Source organism: Gracilinanus agilis, chromosome 2 (assembly GCF_016433145.1).
Source record: "Gracilinanus agilis isolate LMUSP501 chromosome 2, AgileGrace, whole genome shotgun sequence".
Classification (NCBI taxonomy): domain Eukaryota; kingdom Metazoa; phylum Chordata; class Mammalia; order Didelphimorphia; family Didelphidae; genus Gracilinanus; species Gracilinanus agilis.
Genome location: NC_058131.1, coordinates 638,559,480 through 638,583,834, shown reverse-complemented (window position 1 = coordinate 638,583,834; position 24,355 = coordinate 638,559,480). Strand labels below are relative to the sequence as shown.

The window sequence follows — 24,355 nt, the reverse complement described above, 5'->3', positions numbered from 1 at the left end:
ACATTAAATAAGACAATGCCATTTTAACTACCATGTCTCAACATAGTAATGAACAGGAAAAAAACTCTAGCCTCTTAATTATAATCATAGTTACCATAACAACTTAGTATCTCTCCCCATGCAGCATCCTATTCATGTCTTTATTTTTAGCTTTGGCTTCGCATGAACATGTATTTTTCTTTATATAGCAACTAATTTTTCAAATTACTGATCTTTCAAGAAAAAAAAACCCCTATGTCTTTTTAGTTCTCTCTGAAAGTGTAAAAGGCTTGGGAATAATTAGGCAAATGAGCAGGTGCAAAAGTCCATGCTGAAAAATGCTAGAAAAGTGCTGATATTTTGACAACATTTGTTTAAACAAAATGTTCTCTGGACCTATAATCTATTGTTCCTTGTCAGATGGCTTAGTACAAATATCATTCATGTGGACTGTAAATATTTTAAATATTATTAGATTTATAAGGTGTTTGAGGATGAGATAGCAAGTACAGGTTAACTTAGAAACTCAGTGAACAGAATTCTAAACTTAGGAAATTAATCATTTGAGTCTACAGATGATTTATATTTGAGGAACCCATCCTGACATTTTGTATCTTCCAAACTGTGGTTGTTGTCACCAGCAAGAATGTTGATCTACTGGATGAGTTGTAGTTAATATCCAACAATCATTAGCACTCTAACCATTTTCAAGTACTAAGATTCTTAGGTATTAATAGTCCTTTAGAAAGGCTAAGGGATATCTAGGTGGCTGAGTGGATAGAATATCAGGCCTCAAGTCAGGAAGATTCACCTTCCTGAGTTCAAACCTGACTTACTATGTGTGACCCTGGGCAAGTCACTTAACCTTGTTTGCCTCAGTTTCCTCATCTATAAAATGAACTAGAGAAGGAAATGGCAAACCATTCTAGTATCTTTTTTTGTTTGTTTTATTTTTTTAAACCCTTAACTTCTGTGTATTGGCTACTAGGTGGAAGAGTGGTAAGGGTGGGCAATGAGGGTCAAGTGACTTGCCCAAGGTCACACAGCTGGGAAGTGTCTGAGGCCGGATTTGAACCTAGGACCTCTCTAGGCCTGACTCTCAATCCACTGAGCTACCCAGTTGCCCCCACTCCAGTATCTTTTGAAAAAAATCCAAATGGGGTCATGAGTCAAGCATGACTAAAAAGTGACTGAAAAATAACAAGAAAGGCTTCAAGTCATATGCTAAGTATCACTTTTTAAAGTTGGGAATGGAATGGTAAATATAAGCATACTATATTAATTTGATGATCACTGCCATATTTTACCTAACATTTAACCATTAACCAAATGTCAGAGACTTTGTGGCGAATCTCCAGTGGAAGAAAAATTAGATTTTATAGATAATACTTTAAAGTTTTTCTATTTCTGGATGACCCAAATTAAAAGACTGTCATTCAAGACCCTCCACAAACTGGTTTCAATTTACCATTCCAAGTTTATTTCATGGTACTTACTTTCTCTTGGGCTACATTATATGGATCAGGGTCCTTGTCCTGTGTTATTTAATGTCAATAACTTCCATGAAGATATAAATGACGACAGGCTTATCAAACTTACATATAACATCTAACTATGATAGTGGGCAAACTAGTTGATGGAATCATGATTAAGAAGAAATCTTGGAGTCAGGAAGACTTAAGTTTTAATCTGACCTCAGACACTTCCTATCTGTGTGAGCCTAGGCAAGTCACTTAACCTCAATTGCCTAGCCCTTGACATTTGTCTGTTTTAGAATTGATAATAAAATATAGGGTAAAGAAAGGTGGAGGAGGGGGGAGCAGGAGGAGAATAGAAGAAGGAGAAAAACAGGAGAAGAAGGAAGAGGAGAAGGAGGATGAGGATGAGGAAAAGAAGAAAGAGGAGGAGGAGGAGGAAGAGAAGGATGAGGGGAAGTAGAAGGAGGAGGAAGAGGAGGAAGAGAAGAAGGAGGAGGAGGAGAAGGACAAGAAGCAACAAGGCAACATATTAATTAGACCTCTATTATGACCTCAGATTGCAATAAAAGAGGTAGAGTATACCCAAAAAAGGACAGTGATAACTATAATCTGGTCAAACATCACTAAAGAAAGAGATCCATAAACTAGAGTGTTCAAAGTATAGAAATAAGAATAATGAAGGACCTCCAAATCACTCTCCACTTCCCACCTCTGTATATCAACACAGGTTGCATACCAGGTTTGATATCAGGGAAAAGAAAAAGAAAAAATCTTCTAACAATAGAGTTGATGAAAAGTGAAATGATCTGACTAGAAAGTGGTGACATCCTTTTAAAATGTCTTCAAGCAGAGTTTGCATGACTACTTATCTGCTGCTATGTGAAAACAGAGATCCCTTTTATGTATGGGTTGGTTTAGATGATTATTTAGGCCCTTTCTACTTCACTAATTCTGTGGTTCTGTGGTTATATTCATATAAGAAAATATATAATTTGGAAAATGAAATAAAGGTGGAGATCAATTGAGTGAATATCAATGGAAGGATAGATAGAAGTGATATTTCAGTGATATTCTACAGACTCCTTCCTGGAAAGAAATGGGAAATAGATGAGGAGTTTGGGAAGTAGATCATGAACATGGCAAAGAGATATGTTATAGTAAATAATAAAAGACTTCAATTTTATAGACAATGTGCTCTACAAAAAGAACAATTGATAATTCTTCCCTTGTTCCAAGTTCAATTCAATTTGGATCTGTTTAGAATGTTATGGGGGTGGCTAGGTGGCTCAGTAGATTGAAAGTCAGGCCTAGAGATGGAACATCCTGAGTTCAAATCTGGCCTCAGACACTTCCTATGTGTGTGACTGTGGACAAGTCAGTTAACTCCATTACCTAGCCCTTACCACTCTTCTGCCTTGGAACTGATACACAGTATTGATTCTAAGATAAAAGGTAAAAAATTTTTAAAGTGTTACTGTGAAGCTGAACTTTTTCAAGATTTATAAAGAGATGAAATTTCTAAGCCCATGGTGAAATGGAAGAGGCCATTCTCCTGCATTCACTACTTAAAGACAATCAAGCGATGTCACACTCTGCATGATTGTTATCCAAAATTAGCCCCAAGGGATATATAAGTTTGGAAACTATTAAATACAAACACACAATCACACATACAAAAATCTAGTAAAAAATAAAAGAAGAAAAATGAATTTTAACTCTGAGATACCAGGTTAGGTTAAGAGTTTTCCCTTACAAAAAATTTTAAGTGTCAGAATTTGTATTCTATATTGTAAGGATTCAAAAAAAGCATTGCAAAAAAATTATCATCACTTGTAATGAAAATTTCATCATTTAAAACATAGAGAGGACAATGAAAGGAGTTAATATTTTTGTAATAATTCTACTCAACAAAAATCAACTGCAAAAGTAGAAATAATGGGAATCTTTGAAGAAAGTGATCACTTTATCATAGCATTAGTAATAGCAAAAGAATACAAGAGTAGATCCAGTGTGATATGTACCCTATAAATTGGAAAAATAGATTTCAAAGTGTTCAGTGAAAGAATATTTATTTTCTAGCATCTTAAAGTTCTATAGGGAGAAGCAACCAAAGAAATATGGGAAGTTTTTGAAAATGAAATTATAATAATACAAACATAATATATTTTGATGAAGAAAAAAGACCTATCTAAAGAGTCAGATGTGTATATAGAGGGAATTCATCAAGGAACAGGTTTTCAAATAGTATGATAAGAAGATGTAAAGTGAAGATGGTGGAATAGGGCATGAAGCTTCTTTGCCATCCTAAGAGCTACCCCACAAACAACCAAAAATAATTCCACAGAATCAATACTAAAATATTCTGCAAAAGTCTTATACTATGGAGGTAATCCTGCATGTCTGAGAGGTTGTGGCTTTGGAACAAAAGTTCTACTGAACATGACGAAGCTAGATAGACTTGGTTTTGGAAAGACCATGGTCATGACAACAGATTGTATCTGTTGTCTAAGGCCCAATCTCATTAAATATGACCCTGGTAACTTATGTTAACTGAGAACAAGATGGGTTAAGCTGATCAAATTAAATGCTGATAGGAATGTAGAGAAACAGGCCTAATGTTACACTGCTAGAGCAGCTGTGAATTTTTTTTTTTTTTAGGAAACAAGATAGAAAAATACATTAAGAGCTGTAAAGCTATTTATGTTCTTTGACATAAGGATCCTATTACTAGTATTTGGCCCTAAGGGCATTATTGAGAGGGCAGAAAGCTGTGTGTATGAAAATATTCATGGAAACTTTGTTTGTAATGACAAAATACCTGGGAAATAACATAAATACAATGATTGAGAGGAAAAGTTGAATAGATTGTGATATTCGAATGTCATGAAATATATTATGGTATCAGAAATGGCAAATATTGGAAATATAAAGAAAATAAGGGAAAATATGAAGAAATGAGTAGAGAACAAGAAAAATATATTTTTTTTACCAAAAAGAGCCCAAAACAACAGTCATAAATCAAGAGAAAAAAGTATCAAAGTAAAACAAATCCAAAAGTAATTCAAAAGTGGAGGATATTTATATTATCACACATATGTAATTTACATGCTTTTTTAAAATTTATTTTTTATTCAGAATATTTGTCCATAATTACATGATTCATGATTCCCCCTCCTGGAGTTGACAAGCAATTCAACTGGGTTATACATGTGTCATTGTTCAAAACCTATTTCCATGTTATTCATATTTTCAGTAGAGTGATCTTTTAATATCAAAACCATATTGAACTACATGATTGATCATATGTTTTTCTTCTGCTTCTCTGTTCCCACAATTCTTTCTCTGGATGTTGATAATGTTTTTTCTCATAAATTCCTCTGGATTGTTGTTGGTCATTGCATTGCTGCAGCTAGTAGAAAAAACTATTATATTCAATTATGCCAATAATGTATCAATCTCTGTGTACAATGTTCTCATGCTTCTGCTCCTTTTGCTCTGCATCAATTCCTGGAGGTCTTCCCAGTTTGCAAGAAATTCCTCCAGTTCTTTGTTCCTTTCAGCACAATAATATTCCATCACCAACAGATACCACAATTTGTTCAGCCATTCCCCAACCAATGGACACCCCCCTCATTTTCCAATTTTTTGCCACCACAAAGTGTAGCTATGAATATTTTTGTACAAGTCATTTTCCTTATTATCTCTTTGCAGTGCAAACCTAGCAGTAGTATAGCTGGGTCAAAGGGTAGGCATTCTTTTAAGTCCCTTTGTGCATAGTTCATAATTTTTCTCCAGAATGATTGAACCAATTCCCAACTCTGCCAGCAGTGTATTAGTGTCCCAATTTTGCCACATCCCCTCCAACATTTATTACTTTCCTTTGCTGTCAAAATGGCCAATCTTCTAAGTATAAGGTGGTACCTCAGAGTTGTTTTAATTTGTATTTCTCTAAATAGGAGGGATTTAGAACAATTTTTCATGTGCTTATTGATAGTTGTTATTTTATCCTGTAAAAACTGCCTATTCACGTCCCTTAACCATTTGCCGATTAGGGAATGGCTTGATATTTTGTAAATTTGACTTAGTTCCTTATATATTTGGTAAATTAAACCTTTGTCAGAGAATTTTGTTATAAAAATGTTCTCCCAGTTTGCTGCTTTCCTTCTAATTTTGGTTGCATTGATTTTGTTTGTACAAAAACATTTTAATTTGATATAACCAAAGTCATTCACTTTACATTTTGCAACATTCTCTATCTCTTGCTTCCTCTAAAATTCCTTCTTTTCCCACAAATCTAACATGTATAGTTTGCTATTTCCACCTAATTTATTTATAATTTCACTCTTTATATTTGTCATTTACCCATTTTGAATTTATCTTGGTACAGGGTATGAGATATTGATCTAAAACTAATTTTTCCTATACTGTTTTCCCATTTTCTCAGCAGTTTTTGTCAAATAGTGAGTTCTTGTCCCCAAAGCTGGGATCTTTGGGTTTACTGAACACTAAGTTACTGAGATAATTTACCCATAGTCTATTCCACGGATCCACCCTTTTATCTTTTAGACAGGACTATATTGTTTTGATGAGCACTACTTTATAGTACAGTTTAAGATGTGGTACTGCTAGGACCCCATCCTTCACATTTTTTTCATTATTTCCCTTGATGTCACAGAGTATATCAGTATTTTTAACAAAGCATTTAATGAAATTTCTCATGCTATCTTTATGGGTAAGATGAAGAGAGATGAGCTTAATACCATACAGTTAAATGGATTTATAAACTCTACAAACAGTTTGTTAACAGGATATGTTATTGTTATGGAGTAGTTTAGAGTTATAATTTATGTTCTTTATTTTATTATCTTTTTTATTTTATTTATGTACAAGAAGGGCACCGTCATTTAATAAATGCCTACTACATATTTTGAGTTGTTAGACATAGAGGTATTTTTAAAAATGAAGACTGGCAGTCTGTCTATTAAAGGAACCTGTGTTTAGTTGTTTTAGTCACAACCAACTCTTTATGACCCCATTTGGAGTTTTCTTAGCAAAAACATTAGAGCAGTTTGCCATATCCTTCTCCAGCTCATTTTACAGATGACGAATTGATGCAAGCATGGTTAAATTACTTGCCTAGGATCACACATCCAGTAAATGTCTGAGGCCAGATATGAGCTCATGAAGATGGCTCCAGACCTGACAATCTACCAGTGCACTGCCCACCTGCCCCATATTTAAGTAGAAAACTCTTGTAGCTAAATTAAAAGATGAATTAAAGTTATAGCAAAGCTAATTCAGTTCTAACTTGCAAAGAGTAATGGGAAAAGATATAGCATACCAATCAAGTGCCTAGCTTCTAGTACTTCTAGTAACAAACTCTGTGTGTGTGTGTGTGTCTAATCCATCACCTCTCTAAATCACATTGCTAAACTGAAAGAGTTGGACCAAATGATTTTTCATCATCCTTAAAAATGGGATACTATAACTTGGACAATTCTTTTTGATTCTGATTTTTTGAAGTGCTAGGGAGAATCAACATCCTGCACTTAGGAATAGCACATAGCTATGGTTTACCCATGAGAGTATTTAACTATTGAGAAGTCAGATTTCAACAAAATTGTAAATAACTATCTATTATGTTTGAGGTAAGCTAGCAATATATTCTGGATTTATGATTCCCAAATATTGAATGCTACCTTTACTTAAAAGGGAATGATTATGCTTTACCAATTGAAACAGCAGGATCTACAGGTGTGTTGTTATTGAATCAAGTTAGTGGAAGAAACATGGCCTTCCCCATATTACCAGGGTAGACAAAGATTCACTCAATTTTATACTCTATGTAATTCAGAGTAGGAAGGAAATCTGTCTCATTGTTATTAATAAATGATATAATCTGCAAGAGCTTTCTTCATTCTTCTATTTTCTTTAATATTTTCTGCCTGAAAGGAGATAATCTTTTGTCAAGATTATGGGGCACCATAGCCCAAAGAAATTAAACTTAAATACCCCAATGGATTTGTGATCTCTTCAAATTAAGGGTTCTAACCAGTGATGCAGGATATAACTCATGCATGCATGCCTAACTATCCTGTAAACTCTTGACCCATGTCTTCTTAAGACTTTTCCATATATCCAGAATATTTTGGTTCCTTTTCACTTTCCTCTGATACTGTGAGGCAACAAGTGGAACATTCTAGCTATCTGTCAAAGTTCATTTTTGGTGCATCCCCAGGCTGTTCTCTTCTAATCATAAGATTCCTTCTTGACATCTTTTTGGTCTTTTACTTCTGACCTCAAAGCTCCTTGTTGATTATGTGTCTTAGCCTTCTCGTACCAAACATGAGCCTCTCCATTGTTCTATCTGTGAAATTCATTTTTATTTCTTTTAAGGAAATTGATTTCATATCATGTCGTGTGACCTTATGATGACACTGGTTAAATGTTGGCATCACTAAGATGGGCTTTTGATGTGAAATCTGTTCATTTTTATCATAATCAAATAACCAGTCATCATTTACTCTGTGCCAGGCATTATGATAAGCTCTGAAGATATAAGCAAAGGCAAATGAAACAAACAAAAAGACCCCCACAGTCCAAAGTCTCAAGGAATTCACCTTCTAACCTTCTAAATGGAGAAACAAGATATATACAGGATCAATTGGAGATAATCAACAGAGTGAAAGCATTAACATTAATAATTATCCAGAACCATTCTGGCTGGCAATTTGGAACTATGCTCAAAGGGCTATAAAAGAATGCCTCCCCTTAGATCCAGCCATACCATTGTTGGGTTTTTACCCCAAAGAGATCATAGATAAACAGACTCATATGAAAATATTTATAGCCATGCTTGTTGTGGTGGCAAAAAATTGGAAAATGAGGGTATGTCCTTCAATTGGGGATGGCTGAACAAATTGTGGTATATGCTGGTGATGGAATACTATTGTGCTCAAAGGAATAATAAACTGGAGGAATTCCATGTGAACTGGAAAGACCTCCAGGAATTGATGCAGAGCGAAAGGAGCACAGCCAGAAGAACATTGTACACAGAGACCAATACACTGTGGTAAAATCGAATGTAATGGACTTCTGTACCAGCAGCAATACAATGACCCAGGACAATTCTGAAGGATTTACAGTAAAGAATGCTACCCACATGCAGAGGAAGAACTGCAGGAGTGGAAACAGAAGAAAAACAACTGTTTGAACACATGGGTTGATGCAGACATGATCGGGGATGTAGACTCTAAACTACCACACCAATGCAACTATCAACAATTTGGAAATAGGTCTTGATCAATGACACATGTTAAAACCAGGCGGGGGGGGGGAAGAAGGAGGAGAGGAGGTCGAGGATGAGGGGGAAAGTAAGAGCATGGATCATGTAACCATGTTAATTTTTCTAAAAAATAAATATTAATAAATGTTTAAAAAAATGAAAAAAAAAGAATGATCCAGAAAGGCTTTGTTTAGAAGTTAGGATTTTAGCTATTTATTGAAGAAAGCCAGAGAAGTCAGATGATTTAGTTGAAAAGGGAGAGAATTCTAGTCAATGAAACAACCAATAAAGATCCATGGAGTCTGGAGATGGAGGGTCTTGTAAAAGAAATGACAAAGAGGTCAGTATTATTGGACCACAAATTATTGGCAGGGGTTAGGGGTAATTCAGTGTGAGAAAATTAGAAAAGTTGCAAGAGGACAGGTTACAAAGAGCATTGAATATTAGAAAAATAGGGAGGAAATACATTGGAGTTTATTTAATGAAGATGTTGGGGGGTTTGGGGAGCGGCATGTTATTATCAGGTTTCTGCTTTAAGACGATCAGTTTTATAGCTGATTGGAGAATTGCTTGGAATGGAAGGAGATTTGAGGCAGGATGAACAGCCAGCAGGCTGTTCTAGTAGCATAAGTTTGAGGTGCTGAGGGCCTGGGACTTGGACAATAGAAGAAGAAACCAGGGTGTAAACACAGGGAATGTGATGACTGAGGGAGGGGGTGCAACTAGGTAACTCAATGGACTGAGAGCCAGGTCCAGAGAAGGGAGGTCCTTGGTACAAATCTGGCCTCAGACACTTAGAAGCTATGTGATCCTGGGCAAGTCATTTAACCCCCATTGCTTAAACATTACCACGCTTCTGCCTTGGAATGAATACAAAGTATTGATTCCAAGATAGAAAGTAAGAGTTTAAAAAATATATAGAATTGACTTAACAACTTATTGGATATGAGAATAAGAGAGAGTGAGAAGCAGAGGATGACAATGAGACTGGGCAACTAGAAAGATGGTGGCATTCTTTTTAACAGAAAAATTCATAAGTTAGGAGAACATGGGGAGAAAGATGAGTTCCGTTTCTGGCATTTTGAGTTTAAAATATCTATAGGACGGCCAGTTTGAGATGTCCAATAAGGATCAGGATATGTGAGTCTGAAGGTTAGCAAAGAGGTTAAGACTGGATAAATATATCTAAGAAACATCTTTACAAAGATGATAATTGAATCCATGGCATTATGTTGAGTTCATCAAATGAAAAGAGGGTCCAGGATATAATCCTGTGAGACAAACTCAGTGGGTGCAACCTGGATGAAGGTCCAGCAAAAGTGACTGAAAAGAAGCAACTGGAGAGGTAAAAGGAAAATCAGGAGGAAGTAGAACTGTGAAAATTAAGGGTATCAGGGAGCATGGTCAACAGTGCCAAAGGCTGCAAAGAAGTGAAGAACAATGAAGACTAAGAAAAGACCAAAAAGAAAAGCAAATAAAAGATCACTAGTAACTTTGAAGGGCAATTCCAATGAGATCAAAAGCCAGATTTGAGCATGTTAAGAGAGAAAGAGAAAGTGGACTGATTTTAGAAACCCTTGGTTTTGTCTTTTGAATTGAAATAGGCACATTTGGAGCTCTGATGATTTCCACTACTGTGCCCGACTGTATGGGCAAATACATAAATATAGGATCCCTACTATGTAAAATCAAAGGGTTGAGTTAATTCCCCAAAGAAAGAGTTCATAAGCTTCACCAGATTCCCAAAAAGGTTCATAATACATAGGAAAAAAAGTTAATCCCTCATCTAATTCAACTCCCTCATTCTACAGGTTAAGAATCTCAACACATATGGTGCAGTGGGTACAGTACTTAGCCAGAAATTAGGAAGACCTGAATAAAATCCAGGATCAGACACTTCCTACCTGTGTGACCTGGAGCATGTCACATCCTCTGTTTGTCTCAATTTCTTAAACTTTAAAATGGAGCTAATAATAGCACCTACTTCCCAGAGTAAAGCCCTTAGCACCATATCTGTCACATAGAAGGTGCCATCTAAATGCTGGCAATTGTTGTTGTTGTTGTTGTTGTTGTTGTTGTTGTTGTTGTTGTTATAAAGTGGCTTATTTGAAGTCACATGACTAGGATCAGGGCTGTATTTTGGGTAAGGTTTACTTACTAAATAATTTTTCTATGCTGTTCCTTGTCCCCCAGTAAGAAATGTAGGACTAGAACTTCAGACAGAAGAAAGGGCTAGAGGTATAACTGTTAATGATACCAATACATAGGCCCCTGTGCAACAATTCCATACTAATGGGATCCTAGAAATAGTTATAGCACACATAAAAATATAAGTAACTAGAAGGAAAGGGAAAGCACTTCAAGCTAAGGTCTAGGCATCCCCAGATGGAACATTATCCAAGAGCACTACTAATACGGACAAATTGTATTATAACATTTTTTCCCTTTATTACTCAGGTTCAGCTATACCTTAGGTGGAGTCAGTAGCAACTACAGAATATGGTGTGTTTAAGCCAATTCGAACAGGATGGTTAAATTTTCAATGTGAATAATTCCATTTCAGAAATTGGTAGGGTTTACAAATCAGGGCTTCTTTAGTTAATTATCTAAACTCAAAGTGATAGAGAAAAATTAATAGCACAGATTAAATTTTAAAATGTCTTATGATTATGGCAGGTTGTTAAACATTTGCCAGTGCATCCCAAATGCTTTGCATCTCATTTAAGTCAATTAGGTCCCCTGTCACCTGCCTCATTAAGGTGTTCCTAAAGGGCAGGGTATAACTATGTCTCTTCAGATGAGTGGGAGGAGGTGGGCCCTTTTCTGCTCACTTCCAGGAATGGCTGTTAAAGTGATTTCAGAGAGAGAGAGAGAGAGAGAGAGAGACAGAGACAGAGACAGAGACAGAGACAGAGACAGAGACAGAGAGCGCGCGAACATATCACCTGGTGGAGTTGGGCCAGTTGGAACTTCTGAAGAAGGAAAATGGGCCTGAGGGTGTTGAAATAAGGGAGGCAGAACAACCCTAATGTTAGACCTCTATCTTCCCCTCCTCCACACCTTGCCAATAACCTAACTCACTCCTCCTCACATCTTTCCAGTGCCAGCCAGAAACTCCTGCCTTCCAGGTGGCCTGCAAAGGGTGATTTGGGGGCCTGAGATTCCAGTAGATCATTCTCTCATTTAAAGGTGCTCTTCTGCCTCATTTCTCTTTATGCCTCAGCTTGTCTTCATCGGGGATCTCGGTAGGGTGAAGCTGGACCAGGGTCCCAAAGAGATAAGCCATGCCTGTCCTGCACACCTGCCCAGGAAGCCCACCTTTTACGGCCCCGCCCCATTCCCTGCCCCTCCCCCCTTCCTCTGCCAGCTCCCCCGCCCCTCCCCGCCCTCCACCATCCGCTAGCCCTTCTCCTCCCTCCCCGCCCCTTCTCCCCACGCCTTGTGCGCCTCTTCCTCCCTGGCCCAGGCCAGAATCACATGCCCCGCGGACTCCTTCTTAGTCCCAGCCAGCCCCCGCCCGCTGTCCGGCTCACAACTTTCTTCACTTCTTCTTTGGCGCAAACTTGTCCCAGGGCGGTAGGGTGGGAGGGAGCCTTGGTCCCTGGCGGGACCCAGCTCCCAGTGCGTCCCTCGCGCCGCGAGCTTGGGCTTCCCTGGCTCCCAAGGCAGTCTGGTGCCCCTCGCTCCCTGCCCGCAGAGTGTGGGATCAGGGTGGGCTGCTGGGGGCATCAGGCAAGTTTTGGTTTGCTGTGCTTTGCCTTTTTAAGGGAGTTTGGGGAGAGAGAAGGGAAGTTTGAGGATGATGAGGGCAAGGGGCGCTTGGGCATCTCCTCTGGTGGTTGTCCTCTGGGTATTGAGCCTGACTTTCATCGGGGAAGGGGCTCAGGGGCGAACCCTGGAAGATCAGGATTATTACATTCAAGAGATCCTGAATCGGGGTCATTACTATGCCTTCCCGGAGCCCGAGGAGGAGACTGCCACAGAGCAGCCCAGAGAGGAAATGGAGGAACTGGGGCGCCCTGAAGAGAGGAGGCAGACCCCTAAATTCAAACCAGCCAAGAAAGACCTAAAGCCGAAGAAAGCAAAGAAAGAAAAACTGATGCTCGAGACGCCTCCAGGTAACTTTCTCCTTTCCCTCCTCCAGCTCCTGCAAGCTCTATTTTCCTCTGAGCCTAAACAACTAATGACAAGGAGTTAGGGGAAGGATGCTGACGGGATCTTGCTTCTAACCATTAAACTTCGAGGAAGTTTCTTGGTATTTTTCTCCCACCACCATCAGATCTCACCGGAGATTCAAAAGAAATCCAGCAATTAAACCTGACCCCTTGATTTCAGCAAATGTTTTCTTTCCCTCTTATTTTGGGACTTTTAAGCTGCAAAGTACAATAGAAGAACTGCGTTCCTAGATACCAGAGTTTCAAAACGCCCCAGGAGAGACTATGCTATTGCTTGCCAAATGATAGTTTTGTCTTGAGTGAATTTCATATTTGTTTGGAAGGAGTTACTCTTTGATTCCACTAGAAAGGCTTCCCAGGAAAAAGAACCTTGAAGTTTTATTGAGCTAATCACTTTTGAAGCCTTTTCCCTTCTCCCTTCCCCCCATTGGGAATGTTCATTTTAATTCCAGTGAGTCATATGAAAATTTCTTAAGTAATAAAAGGAATAAACCAAGATGAAGTGTTAGGGATCTTAGGGCTCATGACCATAAAGATTTTCATCCTGAGTTCATTAAGGCAACTAAGTGAAACAATGGATAGAATCCTAGGCCTGGAGTCAAGAAGTGCTGAGTTCTACTCCTGCCTTATGCACTTAATAGCTATGCACCTAACCTCTCTGCCTCAGTTCTTTATTCTATAAAATAGTGTGGGGGGGTGGGGGGTGGGGGGGGAGTAAGTAGGAAGGATATGGATTATAATAGTATCTACCTCCCAGGGTTCAAATAGGAAAATATTTGTAAAGTGCTTTGCAAACCTTTAAGTGCTATATAAATACTGTTATTAATTAGGCAACTTGCTATTAGTATGTTTCTCTCATGAGTGAGACAATATTCTGGCTGTAGAAACAACCCAGCCTTGACTTGGAATAAAGAGCATGAGCTCTACTACTTACTAAGATTTTATGATCTCAGACAATTCATTTAACCACTATGACCTTCAGCTTTTTCATCTGTGAATTATGAATATGTTTCCTACCTCTTCGGATTTTTGTGAAGATCAAATTACTTAATGTAACAAATAGGCATATTTTAATGTGTTACAGATTCTATTTCCTAGGGGATAGTGGGTATGGGAATAATTGTCAACAAGAGAGAAAAGAAAATTAATGGTGTAAACTAGATATTTAGGCAGCACTAATAAAAAGCATAGGGCAGCTAGGTTGCTCAGTGGATAGGGCACCCTTCCTGAAGCCAGCAAAATTCATCATCCCAGGTTCAATGTGACCTTAGACACTACTAGTTGTGTGACCCTGGAAGTCAGTTAATGCTGTTTGCCTCAGTTTCTTTATTTGTAAAATGAACTGGAGAAGTTGAGGGCAAATCACTTCAAGTATTTTTGCCCTAAATATTCCAATGGGTCAGGAAGAAACCAGCATGGTCAAAATGACTGAAAAATAGAAGCATAGTGTCTAGAACAAGGAAGGTGAGAGTCCAAATGTCCAATGCCTTGACAAGAAGTGCTGAGTTCTACTCCTGCCTTATGCACTTAATAGCTATGCACCTAACCTCTCTGCCTCAGTTCTTTATTCTATAAAATAGTGTGTGTGTGTGGGGGGGGGGGGGGTAAGTAGGGAGGGTAGACCACATCTGAAATATGAAGTTCTGAGCTAAGGGGGCACCTTTTAGGAAGGACATTGATGAACTGGAATGAGTCCAGAAGAGGGCAACCAGAATCTCAAAGGTCCTTGAAATAATATCCTAGGATTGGCTGAAGTACAAAGGATACTTAGTCTGGAGAAATGAAGACATGATAGGTACATAAAATTTGTCTTTAAGTATTTGAGGAGTTGTCATGGAAGAGTGCTTAGATTTGTTCCACCTGTCCCCACAAGGCAAAGCTAGGGGCAATGGGGGGGGAGGGGGGGAATGCAGAGAGATAAAATTCTTTCCAATATGAGATATCTTCATAACAATTAGAGATGGCCAAAAGGTAGATTGCCCTAGGCAGTGTTTTCCTTATTCCTAGGTGTCAAAACAGTGTTCCTTTGAACATTTGTTGTAGATGTAATAGAAAGGACTCCTGCTCAGGTACTGATCAGACTCCATGATCTCTGGAGTCTTCTATATCACAGCCCTTCATTGACCATAACTATTATGTCTTTTCACCTGGGTTTCTCTTGGTAAGTGGTAAGTGGTAAGTGATAGAGTGTCACCTGGAAGGTGAGCAGGGTTGTTGAAACACTTCCTTTTGTTCACTTCTTCCTCCTAATGACTCATTGCCTGTACTTGTTTCAGTGTATAAATTAATATTCATTTTCTCCTCTGAGAAGTTCTATCAAGGTATATGTAATTCTATTCTTTTAAGTTCTGAGCCTCCAATCAAAGATAGCATACTTGTAAAACCTTAGGGTTATGTCTATTTTTCTTTGTTTGATAGGAATATTCCCACCTCCTTCAGTTGTCTTCTTCCAACTGCATTTCTAGAAAATGCATCCAGATCTGCAAAGATCTGTTTTTAATGTTATTTATAAAGACAAAGTAACTTTATTTTTTAAAGGAAGGTGAATATATTTTCCATTGCTGAAAACAAAAATGTTTCAGGCTACAATGTGGGAACCCAGAGAAGGGGGGGAGATTTAGAATTGTTGCCTGAGATTTGTAGTTTGTGCAGCAACACAGAACCTGCCCCAATATTTTGTGAAGAAAAATACAAACATCTTTACTCACAGAGTTCAGCCCTTTCTCTTTTGTAAGAGCTACTTAACTGAATTCATGCTCTTCTAGCTCTATGTAGCTTTCTAATGCCTCTTTTTCTCTAGCCTTGTAAACTTTCTATCCATCTTTTCAGGAACTGGGTTTCTTTTCCCATCCTTTATTTTGGGGGAGGTTGTAAAAAGATTTTGCAAGCATTAGTAGGTGATAACCTATGAATATTTTGTAAAATAATTCTGCTTGATAAATCTTTAACCATTTGGAAGCAAATATAATCTCGGACCTCCTAGCAATGGCAGTCCTACATTTCCACCAGAGAATGTTAATTTCTAGATTGTTTATAAACAGACTTTGTCAAAATGTACACTTGTTGATTTGCACCACCTTGAGACTCTTTTCCCTGCCCTTAAACTTTTCCGTCTCGGGGAAGGGGCCCAGTCTTACAAGAATGTATCATATGATATGACAGAGTTTTTTACAGCAAATGTTTATTGGGGAGAAACTTATAAAGGAGTTGGTCCTTGAAAGACTAGGATTTAATTACAGAAAGAGTTAAACAAACTAAAAATTCAGTCCCACCAGGTTACCCCATCATTGAAGTGTGAACAAGTTCCTTGAATGATCCCAAAGAGAGTAATGTCACTGAGAATGTCCTGAGTGACCCACTCTCAGTTAGGATGAATAGCATTTTAAGGTTTTTAAGATGCATTTGTAAAATTACAAATATTATCTCATTTTTATCCTGACAACAACCTGAGGAAGTAGGTGCTTTTATTATCTCTATTTCACAGATGAGGAAACTGAGGCAGACAGAAGTTAAATGATTTGGCCAGAGTCACACAACTAGTAAGTATTAGATGGGATTTCAACTCAGCTTTTTGTTGACTTCAGGTATAGAACTTCAGCTCTGTCCACAGCCCTACCTAGCTTTAGGAAGCACGCTGTTAGGGACTTGTGAATAATATATAACATTAGGATCTTGGACCTGCTAAGTTCCTTAGAACCTGAGGTAGCAGCTCTCTGGGAATCCATCTTATAAGATCAAGTTAAAGGAGAACCCAAGAAGGACTATTAAATCTTCTCCAGGCCAAATACCCCCATTTCCTTCACATGATCCTTAAGGCAGGTATCAATCTTATTCTAGACTTTCAAAATGAAGCAGCACATATAATCACCATTTGGAAAATCAGCCTTTTCCAAAAGTTAGGTTAATTCTAAGTGGCCCCTCATAGTTGGGCCTGACATTATCTTATATATAGAATGATGAAGGGAGCTGGTGTTTTTTACAAATGTTCTGATCTAGAATAAGCAGATCCAGATATCTTTGAATATGTTACTCATAAGTTGGCTAGATAAGGATGAACACAGTGTTCAATTGGTAGAGCTTCTTTGGTGTTCAGAGAGAATACACGTAGACTCATCACTAGCTATTGCTGTGCTCTTCTTCCATCTTGGAATTTCTTTCCACTCTCCAAACTATTTCCTCTAGGGCAGGGGTCGGCAACCTTTTTGGCTGTGAGAGCCATAAACGTCACATTTTTTAAAATGTAATTTCGCGAGAGCTGTACAGTGCTCACAGTGTGCGCTCCTGAACAGTGCCTGAAAAAAAATTGACTTTATGGCTCCTGCAGAAAGAGCCATATCTGGCCTTCAAAAGAGCCAGATATGGCTTAAGAGCCATACATTACCGACCCCTGCTTTAGGGGAAGGGGACTGTATCATATGATATAAGAGAGGGTTTTTTTGTTTTTTTTTTCACTCTTGGTTTTTAATGTATTTTCAGAATTGTAGAATTTTCTAGCAGAAAAAGATCTAATTCGACCCCCTCATTTTGCAAATCTGAGAACTGAGATCTAAATTGGGTAAGTAACTCTCTGGTAGCAAAGTATATTAGTGGCAAAGCTGAGACAAAGCTATTTTCTCTACTGTTTCTGCCCCTATCCTAGGCATGAAAGATACTTTACTCAGTTTAAAATTTGATCATGAAAGAATATCAGGCAAAAGTCCCACATGAAAAAAAATGACAGCAAAACCCCAAACCTTAAGAGGGAGTCACAATCTTTTTCAAACATTGTATGTAAGTTGGTAGAAAAGCAACTGAGGCTGCATAGGTTGTTTTGTGGGTAAGAGAGATTTGAAAAAAAACAGGATCTCAGATTTATGTATCCAGGGAATATGTTTGGTATATATAGTAAGATCAGAGAAAGTGACACTGATTTAATTACTTGTATCACTGGGAGAGTTGGAGAAAATCCAAAGCTTTCATGTTTAGTGGATGATATAGTTAGAAGTAAAAGGTATCTTTAATTGGAGAGGTCACCTGGGTAGAACTGAGATCATCTAGTCTAATCCTTGCATTGTAAAGAAACTTAAGAATTCAGGGTCCTGAGAAATTTAGTGTCTTGCAAAGCCAAGATGCAAACTAAGGTCTTCTGATTCCAAACAGCATTCTTTGTACAACACCATGTTTAAATTAACAAATATTTATTCGTTTAGCCCTGTGCTGAAGCAGTGAGGATTTGAAGAGAGTAGTAGAATATCCACACAGAGTCCCCCTGGGAGAGACAATTCATTTCATAAATACTTGTTAAGTCATCACTGTCCTCAAAGTACTGTGCTGATAAGCAGAATACTTATATCAAGGAGTTTACTGTCTGTTATAGCAAAATGATATCACAAATAACTAACATACAAGGGACAATGAAATAAGAACAAAAGAAATACAAGCAAAAAGCTACCAAAATTTTAAGAAGGGAGGGGTAGTTTTGTGTTGGAGGATCAAAGAAGACTTTTTGGAGGAAGTAGTCTATTAAATGATTGTTGAAGGAAGGGAAGGACTATACATGGAGAGCACTAAATTTATCTGCTATTTTTCTGCATTATTTAAGTGCCAGCCCAAATAGTATAATAATAAAATCCTGGAGATGGAAGGGTTTGTCATCTTGTCCAGTTCTCTGCTTGATATATGAGTCTGCTCTACAGACTCTATGAGAATGATCATCCAGACTTTTCTTGAATTCCTTCACTGAGAGGGAGCTCTTAACTATCAAGTCAGGCCCTAATCAGTCATAGGTAGTGTTGGGAAGATTGCAAAGCCTACATGTTTAATAATTTCCATTCCAATCAGCAAGTATTTTTACAGGTAAGACATTTTCAGACTGCTCTAAGAGCTATTTTTTTTTCCTTTCTATCAAACTGAAATTTGCCTCTATATACCTTCTTCTTGCTGCCTAGTTGTGCCCATTGGGGGTTCAAGCATCATCCCTCCCACATGACAGCCCTTTGAATATTTGGAGTCAACTTTCATGTCTCCTCTTTGTATGGTCTCTAAACTGGTCACATGAAATCTGGAATATCACATTTTGTCCACAGATCCATATCAGAGAATGAAAGCAGAAAGATTATAGTACACAGAGGATGATGAAGAGATACAAAATTACCAAATGAAGAACAGTAGAAAACGTAAGGAATATTTAGTTTGAAAAAAAGAATATGGGAGATATGATAATTGTTCATATTTTTGAAGAAGAGGGTGTCATGTGACAGAAGAATTAGACTTGAGTTATAAAACCAATTACCAGAAGCAACAGGAAATCTCATTGCTCAATTCTATGGTGAGATGCTGAGCACTGGAAATACAAAGGAAGATAAAAGGCAGTTCCTGCTGTTAAGGAATTAATAATCTAATAAGGGAGGAAACACTGCTAACAACTATGTACAAATAAGCTACAAAAAGGTTAAATTGGAGTGAGTACTTTGTCACTGGAAAGAGGACAATCATATTTCATGGATATATATGTACACATATGTATATGTAAAATCATTGATGAAATTTCTATGTGAGGAAGGAGAGCATATTAGGTGACCTCTAAAATCTTTTATATCATCCATTCCCTAACTGACAAATGATCAAATGATATGAACAAGCAATTTTCAGATGAAGAAATCAAAGTTTCAATAATCATATGAAAAAATGTTCTAAATCATTCTTATTTAAAGAAATGCAAATTAAAACAATGCTAAAGTATCCTTTCATATCTTTCAGATTGGCCAATATTGTCAATAAGGAAAGTGTAAAGGAAAGTGATAAATGTTAAAGGGAATGTAGCAAAATTGGGGACACTAATGCATTATTGGTGGAGTTGTAAACTGATCCAACTTTCTGGAGGGCATTTGAAACTATGCACAAAGGGCCGTAAAATTTAGCATAACATTAGATCCTGTAATACCTCTCCTGGTCCATATCCCAAAAAGATAATAAAAAAGGGGAAAGGACATACTTGTACAAAAAATATTTATAGCAGCTCTTTTTCTGGTGGCAAAAAATTGGAAATAGAGGAGATATCTATCAGTTGGGGAATGGCTTAGCAAATTGTGGTATATGGTAGTGATGGAATATTATTGTGCTATAAAAAATGATAAGCAAAATGACTTCAGATAAAGCTGGAAAGAACCACATGAACAGATGCAGAATGAAATAAGTAGAACTGGGAGAACACTGTACAAAGTAACAGCAATATTATATGGTGATCAACTGTGACAACTTGGCTACTCTCAGCAATGCCATGATCTGGGACAGTTCTAAAGGACTTGTGATGGGGAATGCTATCCTCCTTTAGAGGAAGAACTGTTGGAGTCAGATGTATGTGGATCAAAACCTACTATCTTTCACATCAATGTATTTATGGATTTATTTGGGGTTTGGGTTTTGTATGTTTGCTCTTGTAACAGTGACCAATGTGGAAGTGTGTTTTGCATGATAATACATATCTGATCCAGATCAAATTGCTTACCATCTCTGAGTGGTGGAAAGGAGGGAAAAGAGAGAGGAAGATCATTCAGATCTTAAAATTTTGGAAAACCTATGATGAAAATTATCATTACACGTAATTGGAAAAACAAAATTGAATTTAAAAAATAAAATCCTTTCTATTTTATGAAGTGATAGAATCTTAGTCTATGCTATTATAAAATGTTAGCCCTACTCTCTTAGTCATTAGACTTTGTATCAAGTCCATACCCTACTATTTAGCAGTGTAACTTCAGGCAATTTTCTCTCTCAGTCTCTTTGTTTCTTTACCTGCACTTGCTCTATCTACTTGCTAGGTAGATAAGAACATTTTTTATAGCCATTAACTTCTGTTTTAGTTTCAATTCTAAGAGAGGAGAATGGCAGGGGCTAGGCCATTGGGGTTAAAGGACTTGCCCAGGGTCACACAGCTAGAAAGCATCTGAGACCAGGTTTGAACCTACATCCCCCAGACTCCAGCTCTGGCACTCTATCCACTGTGCTACCTAGCTGCCCCTAGGCAAGGACATTTTTTCTTTTTTTTCTTTTAATTAAAAATAATCCATGGTTACATGATTCATGTTTTCTCCCTCCCCCTATCCCTACCCTCTCCTGGAGTCGACATGCAATTCCACTGGGTTATACATATATATTATCACTCGAACCCATTTTCATATTATTAATTTTTGTAATAGAGAAACCCTTTAAAACCAAAACCTTAAATCATGTACCCATATAAACAAGTGATAAATCACATGTTTTCTTCTGGATTTCTACTGGCAAGGACATTTTAATGTTTTTAGGAAAGTGATTTCCAAACTAGTATACTAGAAAGAACTCTAGCTTTGGAATTGAAGAGTTTTTTAGTCCTGGTTCAGCTACTTCCTTGATGTGTGATCTTGGGCAGATCACTTAAACTTTCCAGGCTTCAGTTCCCTATCTCTTTCAATGGAAGAGTTAGGCTAGATGATTTCTAAAGTCCTCTTTACCTTTAAATCTATAATTATTCTATAATCTATAATCATTATAATTTATAATTATAATTCTATAAAATTCTATAATCAACAGATTAGTAAAGGGAAATATATGTATACGTACATATATATTTATTTACATATGAAGTTCAATAAATAGTGGTTGAGTTAATGGTGACCCTAAGTCCTGCTGCGTAATATTAATATTTTGATAAGTAAAAATTCAGAGACTGGGTTTTGGATAAGAAAAATAAGTCTGTGGATTGTGCTAGTAATAATCAATGCATTAATTAGTCCTTGATCTTTTTTGGTGATTAAAGAAAATTCATTCAGTTTCTTGAATCGTTTCAATATAATTCTGAAATCTTGTTATTCAGTTCTTCCCCTGCACAACCCAAGACATCTCTAATTCGTGATCCTTACTAATGAAGAGGTTGGCTAATATTTTCCAGTCCCTACCTGATCAGAAAAGAGGAATCTTAGGTTCTCAATTCTAATTGTCTCAGCTTTATAGGATGTTCTGTGGCAAGGAATGTGAGGGCATTCCTGATTTTCAGGGCAAAGGAATAAGGAAAAAGAAGTGAAAAATATATTACAGAGCAGTATTAGAAATCAAAATGGTTCAGTACTGATAATAAGTTTTCTTAATATTAAGTATTTTATTCCAAGTTGTTGAAAATTCATATCCGTGTATGCCTCAGATAATGGTACTCGATTAACCAGAACATTCCATTTGCTAATCTTCCAGACCAATGAGACATTATTTCATTATATTTATTGGACACTTTAATGGTGAGTGGGAAGTTAATTCTCAGCTTGTTTGGAAAGAGTAGCAAAAGACCACACAGTTGTCTATTTATGGAACTTTTGGACCTCAAAACACCACTAACATTTTAATAGACCACAGCTCATAATAAAGGCCACATGATACTTCTATGATTAGTTAAAAATCAATTTTAATGGTTCAAAATTATTTATTGTGAATTTAACAGTTTGCTACTCCGTGAACATTTGCTTTCTCTCCTTTTAAATCCTGACTCAATTACTGACTCCTTCATCAAACTTTCCCCAGATCCCTCCATGAGTTCCTATTCCACTCCAGTCTCAATTGTGAAGGTTCACATTAAGGGTTCACCTCTTTAATGCTCTTAGCCTAGCTTATTATATTTTATATTTTTCTACATTAATATCATGTTCCTTTCTATGAGGGTAAAGATTGTTCCTTATCTAAATCGTATAGGGTCTAGTATCATGCTGTGAGTATCTTTTAGTGATTTCCAAATTTCTATTTTGAATTCTACCTCCAGTTAGATTTTTCTGAAGCTCCTCATTATGGTAGTTTTAAATTTTTTGTAATCACCCTCTCCCCAAATTTCTTCTCTTTTATATCACTCCCCTCCCTACCACCAGCTTTCTTATTCCCCTTCTACTTCTCTTTAGGGTAAGAAAGGATTCTATACCCCAGTGAGTCTGGTCCCCTCTCTGAGCCAATGAGAATAAGGTTTAAGTATTGCGACAGTAGATTCAGATCTCAATAGCAGATTCAAATGCAGAATTTTATAGCTGGAAAGAGCATAAAAATAGAACTAAATTCTAGTTCTAGCTCCCCCATTGATTCACTTTGTGACTCTGGGCAGGTTACTTCCCTTGTTTCTTCATATTAGTTTCTTCATCTATAAAATGAGAGGGTTGAACTAGATTATCTCTTAAGGGCCCTTCTTGCTCTAACAATCTGTGATTCTAGAAGTTTCTATGGAATCATTTTGCACTCTGAACCATTATTAAGCATAATAGTGTTAGTCTCAAAAATGATTTCCCCCGGGGGCAGCTGGGTAGCTCAGTGGATTGAGAGCCAGGCCTAGAGACAGGAGGTCCTAGGTTCAAATCCAGCCTCAGACACTTCCCAGCTGTGTGACCCTGGGCAAGTCACTTGACCCCCATTGCCTACCCTTACCAAGCTTCCACCTATAAGTCAATACACAGAAGTTAAGGGTTTAAAATTAAAAAAAATGATTTCCCCTTATCCATAAAAACGTCAATACTAAAACCAAACAAAATAATCAACAAAGTTTTGTATAAAAGTATTATCCCTTCTTATGCCAGGTATCAAAGGATCATGTATTTTAGTTCCAGCAAATCCAAAATATTGCCAGGCTCCCTTTCTTGTGTTAATATCTTTGGAGAGTATTACGACAACCTGTTTGTTGAAAGTAGAATTGGATGACAGACAAATGGCTTTTGGGTGTCACAGGCTATACATATATCATGTTCCCAGGAACCACTGCGCATAAAATGGCAGAAACCCTTTCCCTTTAGTTGGTGTGTAATTGTACTTGTCTTTAAATAGCTTCTAAGAAGATAATTCCTCTTAAACCAGGATTATCTTTAAACTTTCTTAAATCAGGATGACTTCCAGTGTAGTCTGGAATTGCATTGGCAATGGTTCAAAGTGGGAGGGAAAGTTTCCTTAGCTGAAGTTGCTGGGAAAAACCCTATATTATTATGTCCAGCCAGTTGAGATTTTCTTTACTGAAGAGGAATGTGTGAGTCTCATGGGCAATGTCTTCTGAGAATCCAAAGAACTATTTGGCATTTTTTGGCTAAATTATCCAGACGCATGCCCAGGGACTGTAGCTCAACTTTAGCAGTTTATTTTTCACAGTAGCAGAGTTAATTCCATTGTTGTAACCATGGGCATTTCCTTTTTAATCTCAGAAGCTTCATCTACTGGAGCACACTTGAGATCAGGACTCCCAAAGCAAATAATTTCACTTTTTCCATGTTCCACTCTAACTTATATTTAATTAGAAACCCAGACTTTCAGATTTGAAAGGAATCTCAAAGGCCATTGAGACTAACCCAGACCAAATTAAGGATTTCTTCGATAACATAATACAGAAGTAACCATGTAGCATTTCTTTGACAATTTCTAGTGAGGGAGGATCTTCTGCTTTCTGAGGCAGGCTGTTCCATTTTTGAATA

The 24,355-nt window shown here is 37.3% G+C and overlaps 1 protein-coding gene across 1 annotated transcript in view; it reads left to right on the top strand.

Moving 5' to 3' along the window:
• Positions 1-12,448: 12,448 nt before the first annotated feature.
• CPXM2 (carboxypeptidase X, M14 family member 2) overlaps positions 12,449-24,355 on the top strand; it is a 210,541-nt gene continuing 198,634 nt past the window's right edge. Inside the window, exon 1 of the mRNA XM_044662618.1 lies at positions 12,449-12,860. Coding sequence (XP_044518553.1) covers positions 12,542-12,860 — 319 coding nt within the window. The 5' untranslated portion in view covers positions 12,449-12,541. The remainder of the gene's footprint in view (positions 12,861-24,355) is intronic.